Source organism: Ammodytes marinus, assembly GCF_949987685.1.
Source record: "Ammodytes marinus genome assembly, chromosome: 15".
Taxonomy (NCBI): domain Eukaryota; kingdom Metazoa; phylum Chordata; class Actinopteri; order Uranoscopiformes; family Ammodytidae; genus Ammodytes; species Ammodytes marinus.
The window spans coordinates 17,952,623-17,970,935 of record NC_137219.1 but is presented as its reverse complement, the minus strand read 5'-3'; the positions used below and the strand labels follow the sequence as shown (position 1 = coordinate 17,970,935).

Here is an 18,313-nt window from a genome sequence, read left to right as displayed (position 1 = left end):
AACAACAGATGTAATGGCTAATCCGTGTGTCTGCCCTTTTTCTCGCATTCCTAATTGTGTCACTTTGGGCTTCCGCTTTTTTATTTCCAGTCCGACTACAGCCAGTGTCGATCTGAGCCTTACGCGTATAATCTTTTTGCAGTCATGAAAGGATTTTTTACTAGCTTGTGAGTCAGAGCGCGGCAGGCAGTAAGTGTGAGAAGAGGGAAAATGTTGTGTTTGCTGGAAAGGAACTTTGAAAGTCGGCTTGACCGCACAGCTGCAAGTCCGGGTCATGATAAGCAAGCAGATCCAGTGACAGCTCCCAGCTCCAGAAGGAAAAATTAGAAAGACGCGAGAGAATCTATCTTTTCACTGTACCATAACACTGCAGGTCAGTTCTCAACAAGCCCCTGGAGCTGCAGGGCAAAGAAAATTGTGGGTGTGTGTACATTCCTTGTCTTAATTAACAATTTTAAAACAGACATCTGAACATACATTTTCACCGCAATACACCACAATCTTCCCTTTTTGACATTTAAATGTCAGATATAATTCTTTCGTTCTTTCTTTTTTGGTCGAAATACCTCTGTTTGTGAACGAGCAGACATGTCTTTGTACCTTGGCAGGCTTTCTCTGTGTTCTTGCTTGACAGCCGCCTTTCTTGTGGACCAATCTGTAAATCAAATATGTAACCTGTTTTTTAGTTGCAGACAGTGGCAGTTAGTGCAACATCTGCACTTTCTCCAATGCACATCTGTGGCCCTCCTTGTAAGTGCCGAGGACCCTTGTCATCTCTCAGGTGGTTTGTGAATATTACTTTGCCGCTCTGGAGGGCACAGTAATCTCTCCAGTGGAGGCCTTTCATATGTCACAGGCCATTAAGGGCGTTCTCCTATGATTTGCCCCTGGGACTCACGGATCCAAAAAGAAACGACTCAACATGCTGCCTCAACATGCCACAAGACAAGAAGATAATAATTATAACACCTGGAAAATAAAAAAGTTCCCTGATATTTTCTGAGGAAAGAAATCCTCAGAAAAACAGGAAAAGATGTAATGTTTTACTGCTTGCTTGTGAATACTGTATGTTGTTTGTCTAGCACCTTGGGGAATGTTTTGATGTTCTTTAGTTTGGCTCAATGCCAAATTGTATGTCAGGTCATGGAAGTCTTCTCTCCTTCTTTCCTTCACCTCTCACACCTCTTTGAACACCTCTTACATCGTTATGCCTTGTGTACACGGTAGTGGAACATGGGCTTCTCTTCTGTAGTCTCATTTGACATTTCACCCTCTCAGATGTGAAGTGCAAGACCAATGCACAGGCTGACATCGTGGTGCTGGTGGATGGCTCCTGGAGTATCGGACGTCTCAACTTCAAGACCATTCGTGCCTTCATTGCTCGTATGGTGGGAGTCTTTGAGATCGGCCCAGAGAGAGTACAAATCGGTGGGTCATGCCAGAATCTTCGCAGTAACAGTGGACTGATTATTACTAATAAAACAAAAAAAAGTCACTCTGCGTTGGCATAACTAATTTTTTTTGTTCGTTGTTGTCTTCAGGTCTCGCTCAGTACAGTGGAGACCCAAAGACCGAATGGCACTTGAATACTCATCGAACTCGGGATTCTCTCCTGGAAGCTGTGGCTAACCTTCCCTACAAAGGAGGAAACACCCTGACTGGTACTTGAATCTTTGCTTTGAATGTCTTGCGATCTGTGCAATGCCACTTTCTGTAAGAACAGCAGTACATTTTGTGTTGTGCATCTATCAGGATGAAAAAAAATGTAAAACATTTAATGTCCTTGCTGCAGGTCTGGCTCTGAATTACATCCTCCAGAACAATTTCAAAGAGAATGTCGGGATGCGGCCCAAAGCCAGAAAGATCGGCGTGTTGGTCACTGATGGCAAATCCCAGGACGACGTCATCGCCAACTCTGAAAGCTTGCGTGGTAGTGGCATCGAGCTCTACGCCATTGGTAAGCTGCGCTCTTGTTTTGCCTGCACAAACTCACAGGTGAAATTGGCTCAGTGTCGAAGTGCCAATAACTATTGTCTTCCTTATTGCTCTTCAGGTGTGAAAAATGCTGATGAGAATGAGCTGAGGTCCATTGCCACCGATCCGGATACCATTCACATGTACAATGTGGCAGACTTCTCCTTCCTGTTGGACATTGTTAACAGTGTGACTGATAACCTCTGTAACAGTGTTAAGGGACCAGGTACATATGAGTTCAGTTCAGAGTTTGCACTAGGCCTACCCAATCAAAACCAAGGCATGCTGACGAACTGTACTCTGAATTGGAAAGCCCTCTACTTCACAAAGTGCTTTTTTCCCAGACATTTGAATGAATATAAACATAGTGTATAGCATCCCCCACACTCACACAGACAGCTACATGTGTGGACCACCATGGAAGGCAACACTAGAAGCCAATAACCAGCCAAGCTCTTGTAAAATATTGCAGATCTATTACTTTCCTCTACCCTTAATATTCTTTCTGACACCCGGGGATAGGAAAATCTTCTCAGCCTTAATCAAATTAAAGAGCTGCCATTGGATACCGTAGGGGAACTCCTTTGGGGAGGATGTGTCTTCAAAGTCTCACAGTTTAACTACTGGGGCGTGTACAAGGTTCTGTTAGGGCTTGTTACTAAATAATTGTGCTTTCATCCATTGCCATACCCAGTTGTTTACCCCACTCCTTCGTGAATATCAAATAATGATCCCCTTTACTTAATTACTTTATAATGATTTATTCTAAATCAGTGATTGCCACCTAAGGCATTAAAGGTAGAAAAGTAATCAGATATACTTTTGCATGACCAAGTTTAACATTCACTTTTTGGCCCATACTGCAGTTTTTTTTCTTTTGTTTGTTATATTGAATAGGAGGTGCACCAGATGCTCCCACTGGCCTGGTGACATCAGAGGTGACTCACCAGTCCTTCCGTGCCACCTGGGACGCCCCCGATGGCCCGGTGGAGAAATACCGCGTGGAGTACATGACTTTGACAGGACTCCCAGAACAGGTAGATTGGAGCCTTGATTGCCACATACAATAATGCACTGCGAGGCGAACGTGTCTTATTGCTTGTAATTAAATTACATTCTGTAGAATTGCAGGAGGCGTAGTGCCTCTCTCTGTGTGGGAGTTGACGTTATTGTTGGCTTCAATGTGTCCTCCTGACCAACTGTTTCCTGAGACTAATGGGAAACTCCACTTACTGTAGACCTTCTATTTTCAGGCTCCTGTTTGTGTTGGCCTCCGTTTGGTTGTCTAATTACAGTACGATCCGACACAGGGCAAAAGAAACAAAAATATACAGCTCTCAGTTTAGAGGATCAGAGAAAGCAAATAACGACTTCTTGAGTGATAGCAGTGTTGGCCGGCAGGGTGCTGGCTACATAGTGTGCGGAATAGATGCATTTTTGAGTGTCTGAGTCTCATTACAAGTAGGAGGATGTTTGTTTTTGTCCGGCTCCCTTGGTTTTAGTTTAATAGGAAGTATAGCAGATGAGGTTTTTATTGTTGTTTATGGATCTGGAAGTGAAGCACATGCTGAGATTTAGTCCACAAAAAAAATTGGCAGAGGAATTTATTTTCATTTTATTTTTATTGGAAAGTTTTACAAAAGCCAATCCATGGAACAGATACAGATTTAGATTGCTATGCTTCTAATTTGATTATCACCCCCACCACACATATGCCATCTTTCTTTCAAACGTACCACTGTACCATATGAGACTGCACAATATTTTGTCATGCATGTATAAATGAATCAGAATCAGAAATACTTTATTGATCCCCGGGGGAAATTTGTTTCGTTACAGTCGCTCAAATTTTAATGAAGTAATGTTCCATGATATTTTCAGAAAGTTGATATAGTTTTATAGGGAGATATTCAGGACTCTTACAGATGACTCCTTCCGCTTCGATCTACTAACTATCTTGTCTGTATTAGGTGATGGTGGATGGTACTCAGACCACGGTGGTTCTCCAGGGCCTCAACCCTCTGACTGAGTACATTGTCAACGTCTACTCAGTGATCGGAGAGGACAGCAGTGAGCCTCTTGAAGGAACTGAGACCACACGTATGTGTTCACTTTGGTTTACATTTAGGCCCCAGTATCAACGCCATATTAGGTAATAGTTGTTATTGAGAAAGTAAACAAACTTAACTAGACCTACTCAAAGTGTCCAACTGATCTTCGATTATTGACCGTAGATGTGACCATAATATCTTGAACTTGTTTAACAGAAGCTTACCCTTAAATATGGGAATTTCTCACCAAGGGGTCTTCAAGGCAACAGTTTGAATTTCAGCAGACTCTTGAACCCCCTGCTTTCGTTTGTATGAACAGGAGCTTCCATTTAAGTCAGCCCTCAACTCTGAATATCTTTGTTGTATACAAACTGAATGAACTCCGCGACTGTGAATCCATTAATTAAATGTTCAAAGGAAATGTATATATCTTGGTTTTGTTTATAATCCCATATGTGGCTGCAAAAAGATAGCAGTAGTAAATTTTAATTAGATGGAAATTCAAAGGCAATTAACAGAATTACACAGGGTTCAAGTGCCATTTTGACTTCTTTCTTTGTTTCTTTTAAGATGTTGTTAATTGCTGTTTTATTGGTTATTTCTGGAGTAGCAGAGACTTTAATAGTGTTGTATAGTATCTATAAAAGAACATAAAACGACCCAGATTGTTGAGATTGCGCAGTGTGGCCATTAACATCATTGCCTGTTGGTATCTAGTGCCCCTGAGTGCTGTAAGCAGAATGGACATTTATGACGAGCAGACGACGACCATGCGGGTGAGATGGGAGGCGGCGGCGGGCGCTACTGGCTACATGCTGCTCTACAGCGCAATCAACGCCACTCAGCCCACCGTCGAGCAGGAGGTAAGAGAAATTCCCGGAAAAAAAAAACTTGAAAACACAGCGTGACCGAACGGAAAGGCTTTCAGCCAATCAGCTGTGGTTTTAAAAGAATTAGATGAGGAAAAATGAACACATGCACATGTGTTTAAGGGTGGACACGATCACACAATTCTCATATGCCCCTAACAATTATTTGCTTAACACTGGAAGCAACCAAACACTTGAACCTATCGTCAGCCGTTCTTGACAATATACAGATGTCACACACTGAAATGACATTCCACAAAGCCACCAGTGTTTTCCTCTCCGTTCAGCAAATGCCAAAATACAGAGCAACGTTGTTAGTCACAGAGGGGTGGATGCACCATGAGCTCACTCTGCCAAGGGAACATCATAATCCGCTCATGAGGTGTCAAATCCAGTGGGTCATCGCCGGAATCTGCAGATGTTATGTGGAAATATCCCTCCCACTGTTATTACAATCCAAATGTCTTCATCTATGTCATAGAGGATTCCTTGTCATCTACTTCCCCTCTGACCCAAGGTTGTTTTGTTTGTTCTGCTCCCCTTGCAGATGAGAGTGAGAGAGGATACAACTGACGTCCAGCTGGTCAAGTTACTCCCCAACACGGCCTACACAATCTCCATCTTGGCCCTGCATGGAGAGTCGGCTAGTGGACCACTGACAGAGCAAGGAGTCACCCGTATGTAGCCCATTGATTAGACTGACTTTTGTATCGTCAATGAAATACTGTCTAGTTTACCCAAAAAAAAGTTTCAATAACTCATGTGGCACTGTAGAATTGTGATTGATCATGTGTAATTCATTTATTCTTAACAAATATTTTTGGGAAAAAAAGAAAAAAAGCTCTCATCCCTAGAAATGTACAGTAGGGGAGAACGGGGTAATCCGAGCCACTTTTTACATTTGCTCCCCTTTAAGCGAGCTAAAATGATTTATCACTCAAATGTACACATTTCCCATTAATTCAGGATGTTTCCTAGAAATGGGCATTAGAAGAATTTTTTCAAGACAAAGGGCAGTGAAAATATGTTTAAAAAAAGTTGTCATGTGGCTCACTTTACCCCAGCTGTGGGGTAAACTGATCCACTTACTTTTTCCACTCTGAAACTACCATAACAACACATATTGTAACAGTAAGAATCCTGAAAGCTAGCCACACATTCCAGAACTAATGTCGGACTAGTAAAAGAATGATGGGGTTTGGTCAATTAAGCAAAGCAAATTTTCTAAACACTTGAAAGTAACTCTGAACAAAATACAAAATCAAATACAACATATTATAATTCAAAAGGTTTTAATAAGATTCAAATGAAAGATAGAACCAGTTAGATTAGAACACAGTCTGGGGGTCAGAACACAGGACCCTTAGAGCCAGCTAGTGTCTGGGGGTCAAAGCATAGGAAAATCAGAACCAGCGAGAACAGCCTGGGACTCAGAACACAGGAGAAGACCCAACTGGATTATAACATCAGCCTGTCATACTCTACAACTAGGCCTACTCTACATTCCAGCCCTGAAGGTTACAGGGAAAGATGAGAAGATGCTCTTTCTGTGTGGTTGCCCCAGGTCGTCTTCCTGGTGTATTTCCTTGGCATGATGGCTTTTCTACAATGTGTATGACATTAAAATAAAACATATGTCATGTAATATTACATTAAAATCTGTTTAAGACTAAACTTAACTTGTGCCTCATGGTGGGGTAAAGTGAGACAGTGGCTCACTTTCCCCCACAGCATTTGGCTCACTTTCCCCCACCACCACAATTTGAGAAAAAACTACCTCTTTTAGCATTTCAGGCTAATCTTCAGTTATCAGCATCACATGGTTTCATATTTTGGTAGTTCATCAACACGTATGATAGACGTGTTTCTACGTGAATACATTTGCTTTGGCACAACAGTTGATTAAGTTGACAGCAAGAACATTTACTTTTACATGCAAAATACCTATTTTGGTGAAAAAAACATGCTTACCACAGCACCATGAGGTCCACTCTTTCAGGGCCATGGGGAAATGAGAGGGGCTTGAAAACATATATCTCACATGACCACAAATGTTTTCCGTTGCCTAGATACAGGGGGTGGCTCACATTACCCGATGCCTCAGATTCCCCCGTTCTCCCCTATATCATACAAGGACACACCTCTTTAAGTTGGATTTTAGTCCTTTTTCATATTCATATTTTTATGAAAAATACATTTGTGTGTCTTTAATAGCTTTATTAGGTGATTATTAATATACATTATATAAATAACCTTACATTTTACTGATAAATGCTGAATAGTCCTTACATTTTACTCTCAAAAAGCTGTATGTGACCTGTATTAAGTTTGGTATTTAACAGTAGTTCTATAGGGGCCACTTTGGACGCAACATTGTCTTCATTAATGCTTAACTACAATCCAGTCCTGAAACTAACATGAAACCCAAACCCCTTGTTCAGTGCCCCTGCCACCTGCGGGTGAACTGAAGGTCCGTGACATCACCCACAGCTCCATGAGGCTTATTTGGGACGCTGCTCCTGCTCCTGTTCGCAAGTACCTCCTCACCTACAAGCCAGAGTCAGGAGATGCTAAAGAAGTGAGTTTTGTGTTCTTGCCTAAATGAAACCATAGCATACATGCAAGCAAGATATGTTTATGTTATGTTTTTACCAATCCTATGCTATCATGCTTTTCTTACAAACTTGCATTGCCTGTTGTCTGTTTGAGCCATTATGGTTTGATGGTGATGCACTTATACGGATATTTTCAACCGATCCCTCAATACTATTGGCTTAGATCACATAATGGAGCCTGCAGCTGGTTGGGGTGGACTTTAGGGGGATGTTTCAGAGTCCAATGAAAAACTACGGAACTATCAGAACATGGTTTTGCGGGGTTTAAAGGGTGGTTTGGGTCCTGCAGGAATTGACGAATGCTTTATGGCTGCATGTCCCCTTTGGGGGAGTTCTTGGGCTACAGGCAACATAATCTGTGGTCTACCGTTTTCTACTTCCTTAGCCATAAATCCATGGTAGGTGATCTTCAAAGCTCCTCTGATGGAAACACACATGTGAAAGTGACGCTTGGCCCTGAGGATGTGATTGTCAAAAAAAAGCAGTGCGTGGGGAGGAAGAGCTTACTGCCCAGAAAGTATCAGAATTTCATGTTCGACCTTGTGGATTATTTAACAGAGCCAAATAAATGAATGTATGCCACTCAAAAAACTAAATGAGAAAGATCAGAGAAGCAGCAGCTATTCAAGCTAACAGGTGTTCAGAATTAATCTCTTAAATTACATTTCTTGAGAATGAGCTAGTAAAACGTAATGGAATCATGATAAATACAACCAGCATGGTGTTTCACAGAAGTACTCCAGTTGTTTAGTCCAATTGCTTTGCTCTTGGTTGTTTGTTTCGTGTCCTATTTGTTCCCATTTTCCTCTGGAAGTGGGCAAAGATTTACAGGTCAAGTTTCATGCTAGTATTATTAGGGCCACATTCCAGCAGTCGCCAGTTTGCCTGGAAGCTCGTCGTGCTCTGAACGGAATTAAAGTTGCACAAGACTTGGCAGAAGTTGGCCGAAGAGAAAACAAAACATTTAAAGTTCTTTTTACTTTTCAAACATAAATCGCAAAGCTCTACTTATTTGCACGATTGATTCTGTGTAATACAATTTGACATGTGTGTTTGATTGCTCTGAAGCTGGAAGTGCCAGGAGATGTGACCACCAAAGAATTGGACAACCTGATGTCCCAGACTGAGTATGAGCTCGCTGTCACTCCCATTTATGACGAAGGACCCGGTCAGACGATGTTGGGAGAGGGAATCACGGGTAAGAATGAAAATTGTCATTGACATTATGACATTGTGGATGAAATTGTGCATTTGCACTTGGCCCTGTTTACCTGCTTCTCACTGAGATACAGATCCCACCTAACTTGCTCTTCCTTTACCCTGTAGATGTGGTTCCTGCCCCAAAGGGCCTGCGATTCACAGACGTCACCCAGACCAGCTTCATAGCTCACTGGGAGCACGGAGCCCCGGACGTTGCCCTGTACCGCATTGGCTGGACTAAGAAGGGAGAATCCAACTTCCAATACGTAAGAGAAAACCAGCTGTCCAAGATGTTTACATTTCTAAAAAATTCATGCAGGTCCCAACAGAAAGCAGATTGGCGATGCTTTGAGAAAGACCTCCAGTGAAGGCATCATCTGTGTTTGTGTTTTCCTCATCAGTCCATTCTGAACAGTGACGAGACATCCCACCTTCTGGAGAACCTGGAGCCAGACACGCCCTACGATGTGTCCGTCACCGCCATCTATCCAGACGAATCAGAGAGCGAGGATCTATTGGGCACTGAGAGGACATGTAAGATGCACACCCCTGCAGCGCTGCGATGACGACTTAACAAATATCTTTAGTTAACTCTGTTTTGCCCAAGTTGCTCGACAGAACATCTGTCGGATTGCGACCAAACGCTAGAGACCAGTGATTGACCTTGTAAATGTGCCTTTAAGAAATGTGCTGAGTGAAATGTTAAGCGAAAGGGTATGTCCATTATACCTTTCTATTTTTGCCTCTATAGTGACCAAGCAAGGTGGTAGTAGACCATGTAAGTATGTTTATGGTAACGCGAGAGGATGCTTTTTATTTCACGTGATGAAAGCATGTTTTATTACTTCAACCACCAGTCATCAGCATTTTTGTTCATTGGGCAACCATCATTCATTTCATCATCAAGCAAGGCCCTTTAACCCATCCACCACTCCTGTGTTGCTGTGCTGCAGCTGACACAGTTGGTTGTATCATCTGTTTGTCTGTCTTTGTCAGTACCACTGTCATGCTGTTCACCCCATGGCTTTTTATGAATTCGATTTTAAGCATTCAAATGCCAAATGACATGGCCGAAGATGGGTTTCAACTATGCATGACTTGCAAAACAGGGATGTGAATCCTTGTTTTTTGAAGCCCATTCCATCATCCGTCATCTGTTCATTCATTCATCTATCCATCAATCCATCCATCCATCCATCTATTCATCTATTCATCCATCCATTCAATCATCCATCCATCCATTGCATTAATCCATGCATTTGCCAGTTAACCATTATCATATTTTCATCAATCCATTGCTGTTTGAGATAACCCATTCCTGCTTCAGAAAAGACAAAAGCACAGTGTTGTCTTTTCTTCTTTAAAGCTGCAATCCTTGATACAAATCACTAGTAGACCTTTGTTTTAGCATAAATGAAAATAAGTGCATTAACTAGAATTAAATTAACTGATATTTTTATGACAAAAGAGTCATTCAAGACTTAGAAAAGACATTAGCTGACTGACCAAAATATCAAGGACTGTGTCTTTAAAAGATATATTCAAGGGAATCTATGAAAAAAGTGCTCTTTCTACATATAACGCACATTTTGCCATTTTTGTAACTGTGATATGTGTGCATGCGCGCTTTCCAGCACCTAATGCACCTCCCACCGACTTGGTTGTATTCAACGAAACCACCACCAGTATGAATGCCAGGTGGAATCCAGTTTCGGGCAAAGTCCAGAACTACAAGATCACTTACGTGCCTACAGCTGGAGGCAAGAGCCAGACAGTAAGTCACACAACAGACTGACACACCATACACACAACACAGAGTGTGTTCACACTGCTTTCTGTAGCTATCACGCTTCCTAAAATCAACATAAGTAATTTTCAAATAGCTTTTATTGCGATAGTCCAATAGTATAGTACTACCATGACTCAACAAACATGTGGTTTGTGTGAATGTCTCACTAATAATACGTGATTTTTGGTTTATTCTAAGGCAAATCTCTTAATCTGCTGTTTGGACATAGCAGGATTAATGTAGACAAAAGCCTTCCTAGTTTTCTAAGACTATTTCTCAGCTTGCACACTCTCACCCGCCAGTCACGCATTCTTGGCTGCCGCACTGAATGTGCAAAAGACTTTTTTGTAATACACTTTCAATTTGGTGTCAGACATTCCTCATTGCTTCGACAGGGGCGACTCAAAAGCTGGATCGATGTGGGCTAAATTCAGCTTCTCCATAGATACGGTACTCATGCACAAGGCCAAAGAAAGACTGTCTTCTTAGACCAATGTAAATGTTCCAACCCACTTTGGAGATAATATTTCATTCTCGCTACTTGGCATGTATGAGCAGTGAGGAGTTGCTTGAGAGAGATAGCAAATTGTAGAAGAAGTTCACAACACATACTATGGCGAGATAGTGAACACATTTTTCATTTTAGAGAAGGCATGTTTAAGCAAAAAAAAAAATCCTATAATCTACCCTGTAAGATGTTTTGTACATAATTCATCTTCAGTACAGCTTGTGTTACATTAGTAATTTTTTTGACCATTTGTTTCGCTTTTAACACAAGATGGAATGTTCTCTTCCTTAGTATTTGAAGAAATGTAGATGCACTGATTGTCTGATATCACCTTGAGATGTTGATGGAAACCGGGAAGATAATAAGATACCGTCAGCCAAGTCATGTTGGTTCACTTTCAGGAAAAGAAGCTAGCCAAGGGAGTTAGTGTTATTTCTCCTGGGACAACAAGTCAGTTTTTCTGTCTGACACACATTTGCACTTGTGTTCAAGGGAACTACACGCGCCAAATGATTTAATGTCTGCCCCACTGTTTTCTTTTTCTTGGCTGGTAGAAGATTTCGCCAGTTGGTTGAAAGATAGAGCTGCACAGTGATTAAAGGAATCAACAAAGAATTAAACCGCACGTGAAAGCACCAGAGTATACATTACCATACATAAATCCACACGCAAACACAATCTCCCCGCTCATTTACAGTTACTGTATGTCCTCACTCCTTATAGTTTCAGCCACAAGTAACGTAATAAATTCATCAAAAGTCAAGACTGTTTGACAGCACATCCGACTGTTTCGGCAATCAGCGTACAGGTTTACCTTGGCATGCTGTCTGTTAACCATGTCCAAGAACACTAAAAACATTCCTCCCCTGAAATGTTGACATTCTAGTAGATTTTCAGGTGGAATTCTTTCCACTGGGTTATTGACATAAATTTAAGGCACCCACGAAGAATTGTTAAACTCTTTATCCCATACTAGAAACAGATCATATACCCTTTCCCCATTTGCTACGGGCTGTTTAAGGCTATAGTGGGACAAAAAGTATTCAGTAGAAAATGCAAATGGTTTTTGAGAATGAGTAGCCTAGTTGAGTTTTGCTGAAGTTGTTTTTAAGTAGCTGAAACTTAAACTCTAAAATATAAGCCAAGTTATCTAACTTTTATTGTTCCCCAACCAGACCCAGGTGGGAGGGAAGAAAACTACTGTCCTGCTTCCCAAGCTGACCCCCGACACTGAATACTCCATCAGCGTGCAGGCGGTCTACGCCAGAGGAGTCAGCACAGATCTGAACGGTCGTGGAAAGACCAGTAAGTTGTCCTCCATTTTGGGTGCTCTCTAAGTAATAACAGTGACACCTATAATATATGTAATATGTGTAAAGTCTTATACTGTATGTCAAGCATATACATTCTCTCAGAGCATTAGAGCTAGGGTTGCATGATATCAGGGAAACTTGCGATATGCAATAACATTGTTAAATATCGTTATGGCGATATCACTTGTGATTAATGAACAACCACTTAAATATACAGTGTAAATTACTTTCCTCTTTGAGTTCACTGTCAACATACAACCCAGACAATAAGTAGCCATTGCAGACACTGAAAAAAATAAAAATAAATGTACTGTTTTAATTCCATTCCAACAACATGGTTTTATTGTTTTATTTATTCATCACTTAATCAAAACATCTCCATGCCCCCCTTTACAACTTTTTTTCTTGTAGCCTACATCTGTTTGGCGTAAATATATTTACATGTAGAGCGTGAATGAATGGCACGTGCAATAGGCTACCATTTATTGCAGTCCAAGCAGACTTTGCATTACATATACCTCAAAGGTTGATATTGCGATAACGATACATTTTCGATACATCGTGCAGCCCCTAATTAGAGGCTTTAGACACTGTCTGAGTTTGACTGCTCAGAATGTTGTTATTTTGGTATATGGGCAGTATTCACTCTTTCATACCGTTGTCTTACCCCAGAGCCTTTGGGTGGTGTTAGGAACCTGCGCGTCACTGACCCCACTACAAGCACCCTGAATGTCCAGTGGGAGCCTGCTGAGGGCAACGTCCGTCAGTATAGGATCTACTATATCCCTGCAGCTGGAGGAGAAGAAGAAATGGTAAGCTGGAAAACAGTATTGGACCACTTCATTATAAGCACATTAAGGACATACAGTAGCTGTAGTGGCCACAGCCCAACTGGAATAATTATCTTGGTGCACTTCTTTCCAGGCCCAGGTATCAGGCAGCACCGTCAACACAGTGCTGAAGAACCTGCAGTCTGATACGGTATACACTGTTACCGTGGTTCCCGTCTACCCCTCCGGAGAGGGTCAACGCAATTCTGAGAATGGCAAAACATGTAAGCACTGCACGGCATGCATATAATCATTGGTGTTGGTCACAATTTAAAGTGGTGATCTAATGAGGGGCTTTTAAGAAGCAGCGGTGACTATCTTGGAATAGGGGTTTTCTAAAGGGCTTTTAGAACAGCCCTCGCAGACTAAGAGGACGACCTCTGAAGATGACTTACTGCATGACGGCTGTGGGATTTTTTTTCCCTCCTTAGTCAGGAATCCATTCATGTCCTTCCAGAATGAACTCTCTGGCCCTGGTTGCTGGCTTGCCGTTACTGTAAGTCAGGAACCTTCAATAAGGCAGCCATTTATGACTGATTTGTTTCATAACATCATCCAAGGCCTTCCACAACCTGTCCAGCTAAGCCAAAACAGATCAAACGCCTTTTGTTTTTCAAGAGGTGACTGAATGCACAGTTTAATTCACACCTTGCATGATAAAATGTAACGCTAAAACATTCTACAAACTAAATCGACAGTGTAGAGCTCAGTCAGCTTAGTTTGAACTTCGAAGTCGAGTAACACAGACTTTTCCAGCTTCTCCCACAATTTCAAACCACCAATCTCAGCTGGGGATGAGTCAGCTTTTTGCGGGGTGATTGTGTAGGAAGGAATTCCTCCGGGTTGGCAGAGTTATAATGGTGTCTCCTCCGTCTTTTACCGTAATATTGTCCATTTATAGGTTGGAGTGAGGGGTAGTGGTCAGGATAATGGTGGGACCGGGGGAATGGGGGAAGGGATATTTTAAGTAATTGGCTCCCCTTTGGGAAAAAGAAACAGTAGGGGGGAGCTGGAAATGAATGGAGAGCATTATATGTTTTATGGCTCTTAACTCACTTTGGCTAAGGTCATGCTCCATTCCGGCTACTGTTACCCCCATTTCCCCCTCCATGGCCATGGTCCCTGATGTTCTGTGGCTTTTTAGTGGACATGTTAACCAAACTCTCATACAGTATGTACAGTATATCGGATCATACTGATAGAAAGCGTGTTTTAACTGCCAACCTTGTAACTTTGCCTCTGTTCAAACTGCTCTACCTGGATTTTTATTTTCTCCTTTTCGTGCAACTTAAGCAAGGCTCTGCTCCAATAATTTGAGTTAACTTTGCTTTGTCATCGAGTGTTAATTGTGGCTTAAAATCCAGAGAATCTTTCTAGGCAACAGGGTTTGGTCTGGAAAACTTTAAAGAACGGAAGCCCTCTCACTGTGTTTTGCCCAGTGTGTTTTTTTCCCTCGAATTTATGGGGTAATAATGGGAAGTGGAACAAAGCCCTTACACATCTGCTTTGGTTTGTAAGAAGGCAACCTTCACACATGGCTTCACAAACTCATTGTGCATCCTTTTCATTAACCTTAAACGCACTGGCAGGAAGTATCCTGTTGATTGCAGTATTGCTAAATGATGTCTTCAACTTGCTTCTGTTGGATCCTTAGCAGCACTGTTCTCATTTTATTGAAATGTTCTCATGTAGTCATTGGACGGTTCTGGCTGTCCACAAAACTGGTCTGGGACATGTTAAATACGACAAAAGCAGAATGACAGTTTCAATGGTTAAGATTATTCACTTGGGTCATTTAAACACTTTTAATTAGCCCCCATGAAACTACATCATGTAAAACTTAGCAATGCTAAAATAACATGTAACATGAATAACAAAATGATTTGTTTTCTTCATGTGTAATTTATGGTTTCAGCCTGTAATTTACTAACCTCTGTCCATTCCCCACTTATGAGTACATGACCTAAACACTCTATGTTTTTGTCTCCTTTGCCTGATCTCGTCCCACTCTCTCCATCTATCTTCCCAATTTATACAAACCACTTACGTTGCTGGCCTTTCACCTCCCTCCATCAACACTGTCTAACCTTCCTCTCATTACTCTTTGTACCCTCTATTTGCTTTCCTGTACCGTGACCCTCACTCTAACCTTTTCACTTCCTTATCTCTGTCTCCACCTGTAACCACCCTCATTCTGGCCGCCACAGTGGAGCGTAGCCCCGTCAAGAACATCCAGGTTTACAACCCTTCTACCAACTCTCTGAACGTTCGCTGGGAGGCTGCCACAGGCCCTGTCGAGCAGTACCGGGTGGTCTATTCTCCTCTGAATGGCGCCAAGCCCTCTGAGTCGGTGAGTTTCTATGGCCTGTGAAAAAGTGTAGTATATCACATATGCATACAAATAAAGAATGTTTACATAGGTGCACAGCACCACCCACAGATACAAATGCAATTTTTTTCCCCAAATCATATATTCTACACATGTAAACACTGAGGGCCTCATAACAAATAAGAGAAATACAGCACACTCAAGACACAACCAATTGAAATTTTTGTCACCAGGAGTGAAACAGCCTTGTCATTAAAATAAAACATCAGTCTGTCCACCAAATGGTCCGTGTGAGTGTACATGTGTGCAGTTACTGCCAACTGAAGATTTTAACCACCACTGTGTTCATTCAAGCAGAAATTCTTAAATGCCGTTTTTTACACGGTATGTGGCATCTGCCACCAATGTGCCACCAAATATTCACGTGCCAAGCAACTTTAAAAGTGTTACCTCATGCCGCAGCTTTAGTGCTCTCCAGCAACTGTGAGCCCATTAAGGAACTGTTTATTCGCTGGAACTTTACTAATTAATTCTTAGAGGATTGAAGTGTGAGGCATTGGCCAGTTAATTTATAGAGGTGCACTATTCCTTTATCCCTATTGGTGAACACACTTATGGCAGCTTAAGGCCTTTTCCGTGGCCAAACCCAATGATGTGCTTCAGTGGCAATGTGCCGCTTTCCAGCCAGGACCATCAAATGTGACACCAGCTCCCAAGCACCACAGTAAATCTTTGACCGGGAGAGATGGTAGCAGGCTACGAGGAATATAATCGAAGTAGAAACTAAGTAGACGACGGGACGTTCTTATTGCAATTACACATGACGTGGAGAAAGTAGGCAGATTCACCAATTCCTGCTCTCTTTCTTCACCACACAGTTTCTCCCTTTTCACCCTAAGCAGCTACACGATTGTCCCTAACCCCCGCCCCCCTTCCTCACTCACTCAAAGAGGTTATCCCATGGACCTATTATAAGATCCTCAGGCCAGAGCCCTACACGGACACTTACCTTGGTACTAAGCTACTAATAGAGAGCGAGAGAGAGAGTGAGGGGGACGTGGCCCCTATGCAATCAGCTGCTGTCACTGTCCGACTGGGTTATACAGCGGTGCTGCCTGTCAAACATCAAAGAATTATTTTAGCTTTCACTTAGTGCTGACTGCGAGCGGCTGCCGGGTAAAAAGGGAGGTGTTAAAGGTTGTGTACGACACAAGCAGCTGTGTTTTAGGGGGCAGGAAAAGGTTTTTTTTTTTTGTGCAGGCAATGTGCATCATGCCCGTACACCTCTTACCCCAACCCTCTGATTGAACTGATCAGTTTACAACTCAAGTTTCACTGACATGATTTGTGTCGCTACGCAGATTCTGGTACCAGGGACCCAGACCACGGCCCTGCTGCAGCAGCTGGTCTCAGACACTGATTACAATGTTGGAGTGGTTGCCCTGTACAGTGATGGCGAGGGACCCGCCATCAGCGACGCCGGAAAGACATGTAAGAACAAAGAAGACAGTGTCTTTAAAGACCATCATTGAGTAGGAAAAAACGATAAATTTCATTCTGAGACGTTGAGATGTTTGGAATGTACAGTTCAAACAAACTCTCTTGTTTTTTTACCTTGCTCAGTGCCCCGTGGTGGCCCAAGGAACTTGCGTGTGTACGACCCCACCACCACTACTCTCTCTGTGAGCTGGGAACCTGCCGAGGGCCCTGTCACACAGTACCGCATCACCTATGCACAGACCACGGGAGACCCCATTGAGGAATATGTAAGCTTGTTGGTTACGGCTGAATATATTGCCTTTCTTTGATCTTGACCAAAGCACTAAGCGAAAAATCAACTCTCATTGATCCAAGATATTAATGCAACTGTATCCCCTAATATGCTCACAATATGTCTTGTAGACTACAGTACCAGGGAACAGAAACAACGTGGTCCTGCAGAACCTGGATCCAGACACTCCTTATAATATCAAGGTGACTGCCATCTATGCTGATGGACCAGGAGGAGAGCTGGAGGGACCCGGACGTACAGGTATATGCAGTATACTGATGCAGAGATCACCTATGGACATGAAAATAAGCAAACTGACAGATTCATAGTAGACACACACACACACACACACACACACACACACACACACACACACACACACACACACACACACACGCACACCAGAGTGGGGAATCCACTGCAAAAAAAATTAAATAGACAGATCCATTGATTAGGCTCCTGGGCTCACTGTAGCGAAAGGGTAATAAGGGGAAAATGCTTGACTTTTCATCAAGGCCAAAAGCACATAAAGCCTTTGCCAGAGAATTATGGACTGGCTGTACTCCAGTGAGAGAGATCTCATGCTCGCAGTGTTGGCCTAATTTTGCCTTTCAAACAAAAGCAACCCTATTACACAGGTAAAACTACTTGGGTCCTTGAGGCAGCTTATTTTTTCCACCCGAAAGTTCTCTGATGTGGTTCAATTTATTACCCCTTTTGATTACACGTCTAGATAACATAATTCAAAAGCTATTATAAAGCAATTACCATGCTGACAGTTGAGCAACACTTAATACTTTGGAATTCCTACCTGTTGCTATGAAGCGTGGCCTGTATTGACTTTACTGTCCTGTCTTGTTTCCCGCAGTGGGTATGCTCGGCCCCAGGAACCTTCGTGTGTCCGATGAGTGGTACACACGCTTCAGAGTGTCCTGGGACCCCGCCCCCTCCAAGGTCAACGGCTACAAGCTTATCTATCAGCCTGAGGGTATGGACATGATCTTTCGATACGGGAAAATATGTGTTTTGATATAGTGTACTTTTATATAAGTAAGCCAACCCGG

The 18,313-nt window shown here is 42.4% G+C and overlaps 1 protein-coding gene across 3 annotated transcripts in view; it reads left to right on the top strand.

The window, feature by feature from the left end:
- Positions 1-18,313, top strand: part of col12a1a (collagen, type XII, alpha 1a) — a 56,132-nt gene that overhangs the window by 18,831 nt on the left and 18,988 nt on the right. For 2 of the 3 annotated variants that reach the window (XM_080042012.1, XM_080042014.1), the window contains exons 18-39: positions 1,279-1,428; positions 1,542-1,661; positions 1,793-1,957; positions 2,054-2,200; positions 2,872-3,011; positions 3,945-4,074; positions 4,743-4,888; positions 5,442-5,571; positions 7,336-7,472; positions 8,578-8,707; positions 8,836-8,975; positions 9,111-9,243; positions 9,461-9,487; positions 10,344-10,483; positions 12,182-12,311; positions 12,992-13,131; positions 13,244-13,373; positions 15,357-15,499; positions 16,840-16,969; positions 17,102-17,244; positions 17,381-17,510; positions 18,118-18,237. In XM_080042012.1, coding sequence (XP_079898138.1) covers positions 1,279-1,428; positions 1,542-1,661; positions 1,793-1,957; positions 2,054-2,200; positions 2,872-3,011; positions 3,945-4,074; positions 4,743-4,888; positions 5,442-5,571; positions 7,336-7,472; positions 8,578-8,707; positions 8,836-8,975; positions 9,111-9,243; positions 9,461-9,487; positions 10,344-10,483; positions 12,182-12,311; positions 12,992-13,131; positions 13,244-13,373; positions 15,357-15,499; positions 16,840-16,969; positions 17,102-17,244; positions 17,381-17,510; positions 18,118-18,237 — 2,901 coding nt within the window. The remainder of the gene's footprint in view (positions 1-1,278; positions 1,429-1,541; positions 1,662-1,792; positions 1,958-2,053; positions 2,201-2,871; positions 3,012-3,944; positions 4,075-4,742; positions 4,889-5,441; positions 5,572-7,335; positions 7,473-8,577; positions 8,708-8,835; positions 8,976-9,110; positions 9,244-9,460; positions 9,488-10,343; positions 10,484-12,181; positions 12,312-12,991; positions 13,132-13,243; positions 13,374-15,356; positions 15,500-16,839; positions 16,970-17,101; positions 17,245-17,380; positions 17,511-18,117; positions 18,238-18,313) is intronic. The other variant, XM_080042013.1, reaches the window with a different exon arrangement.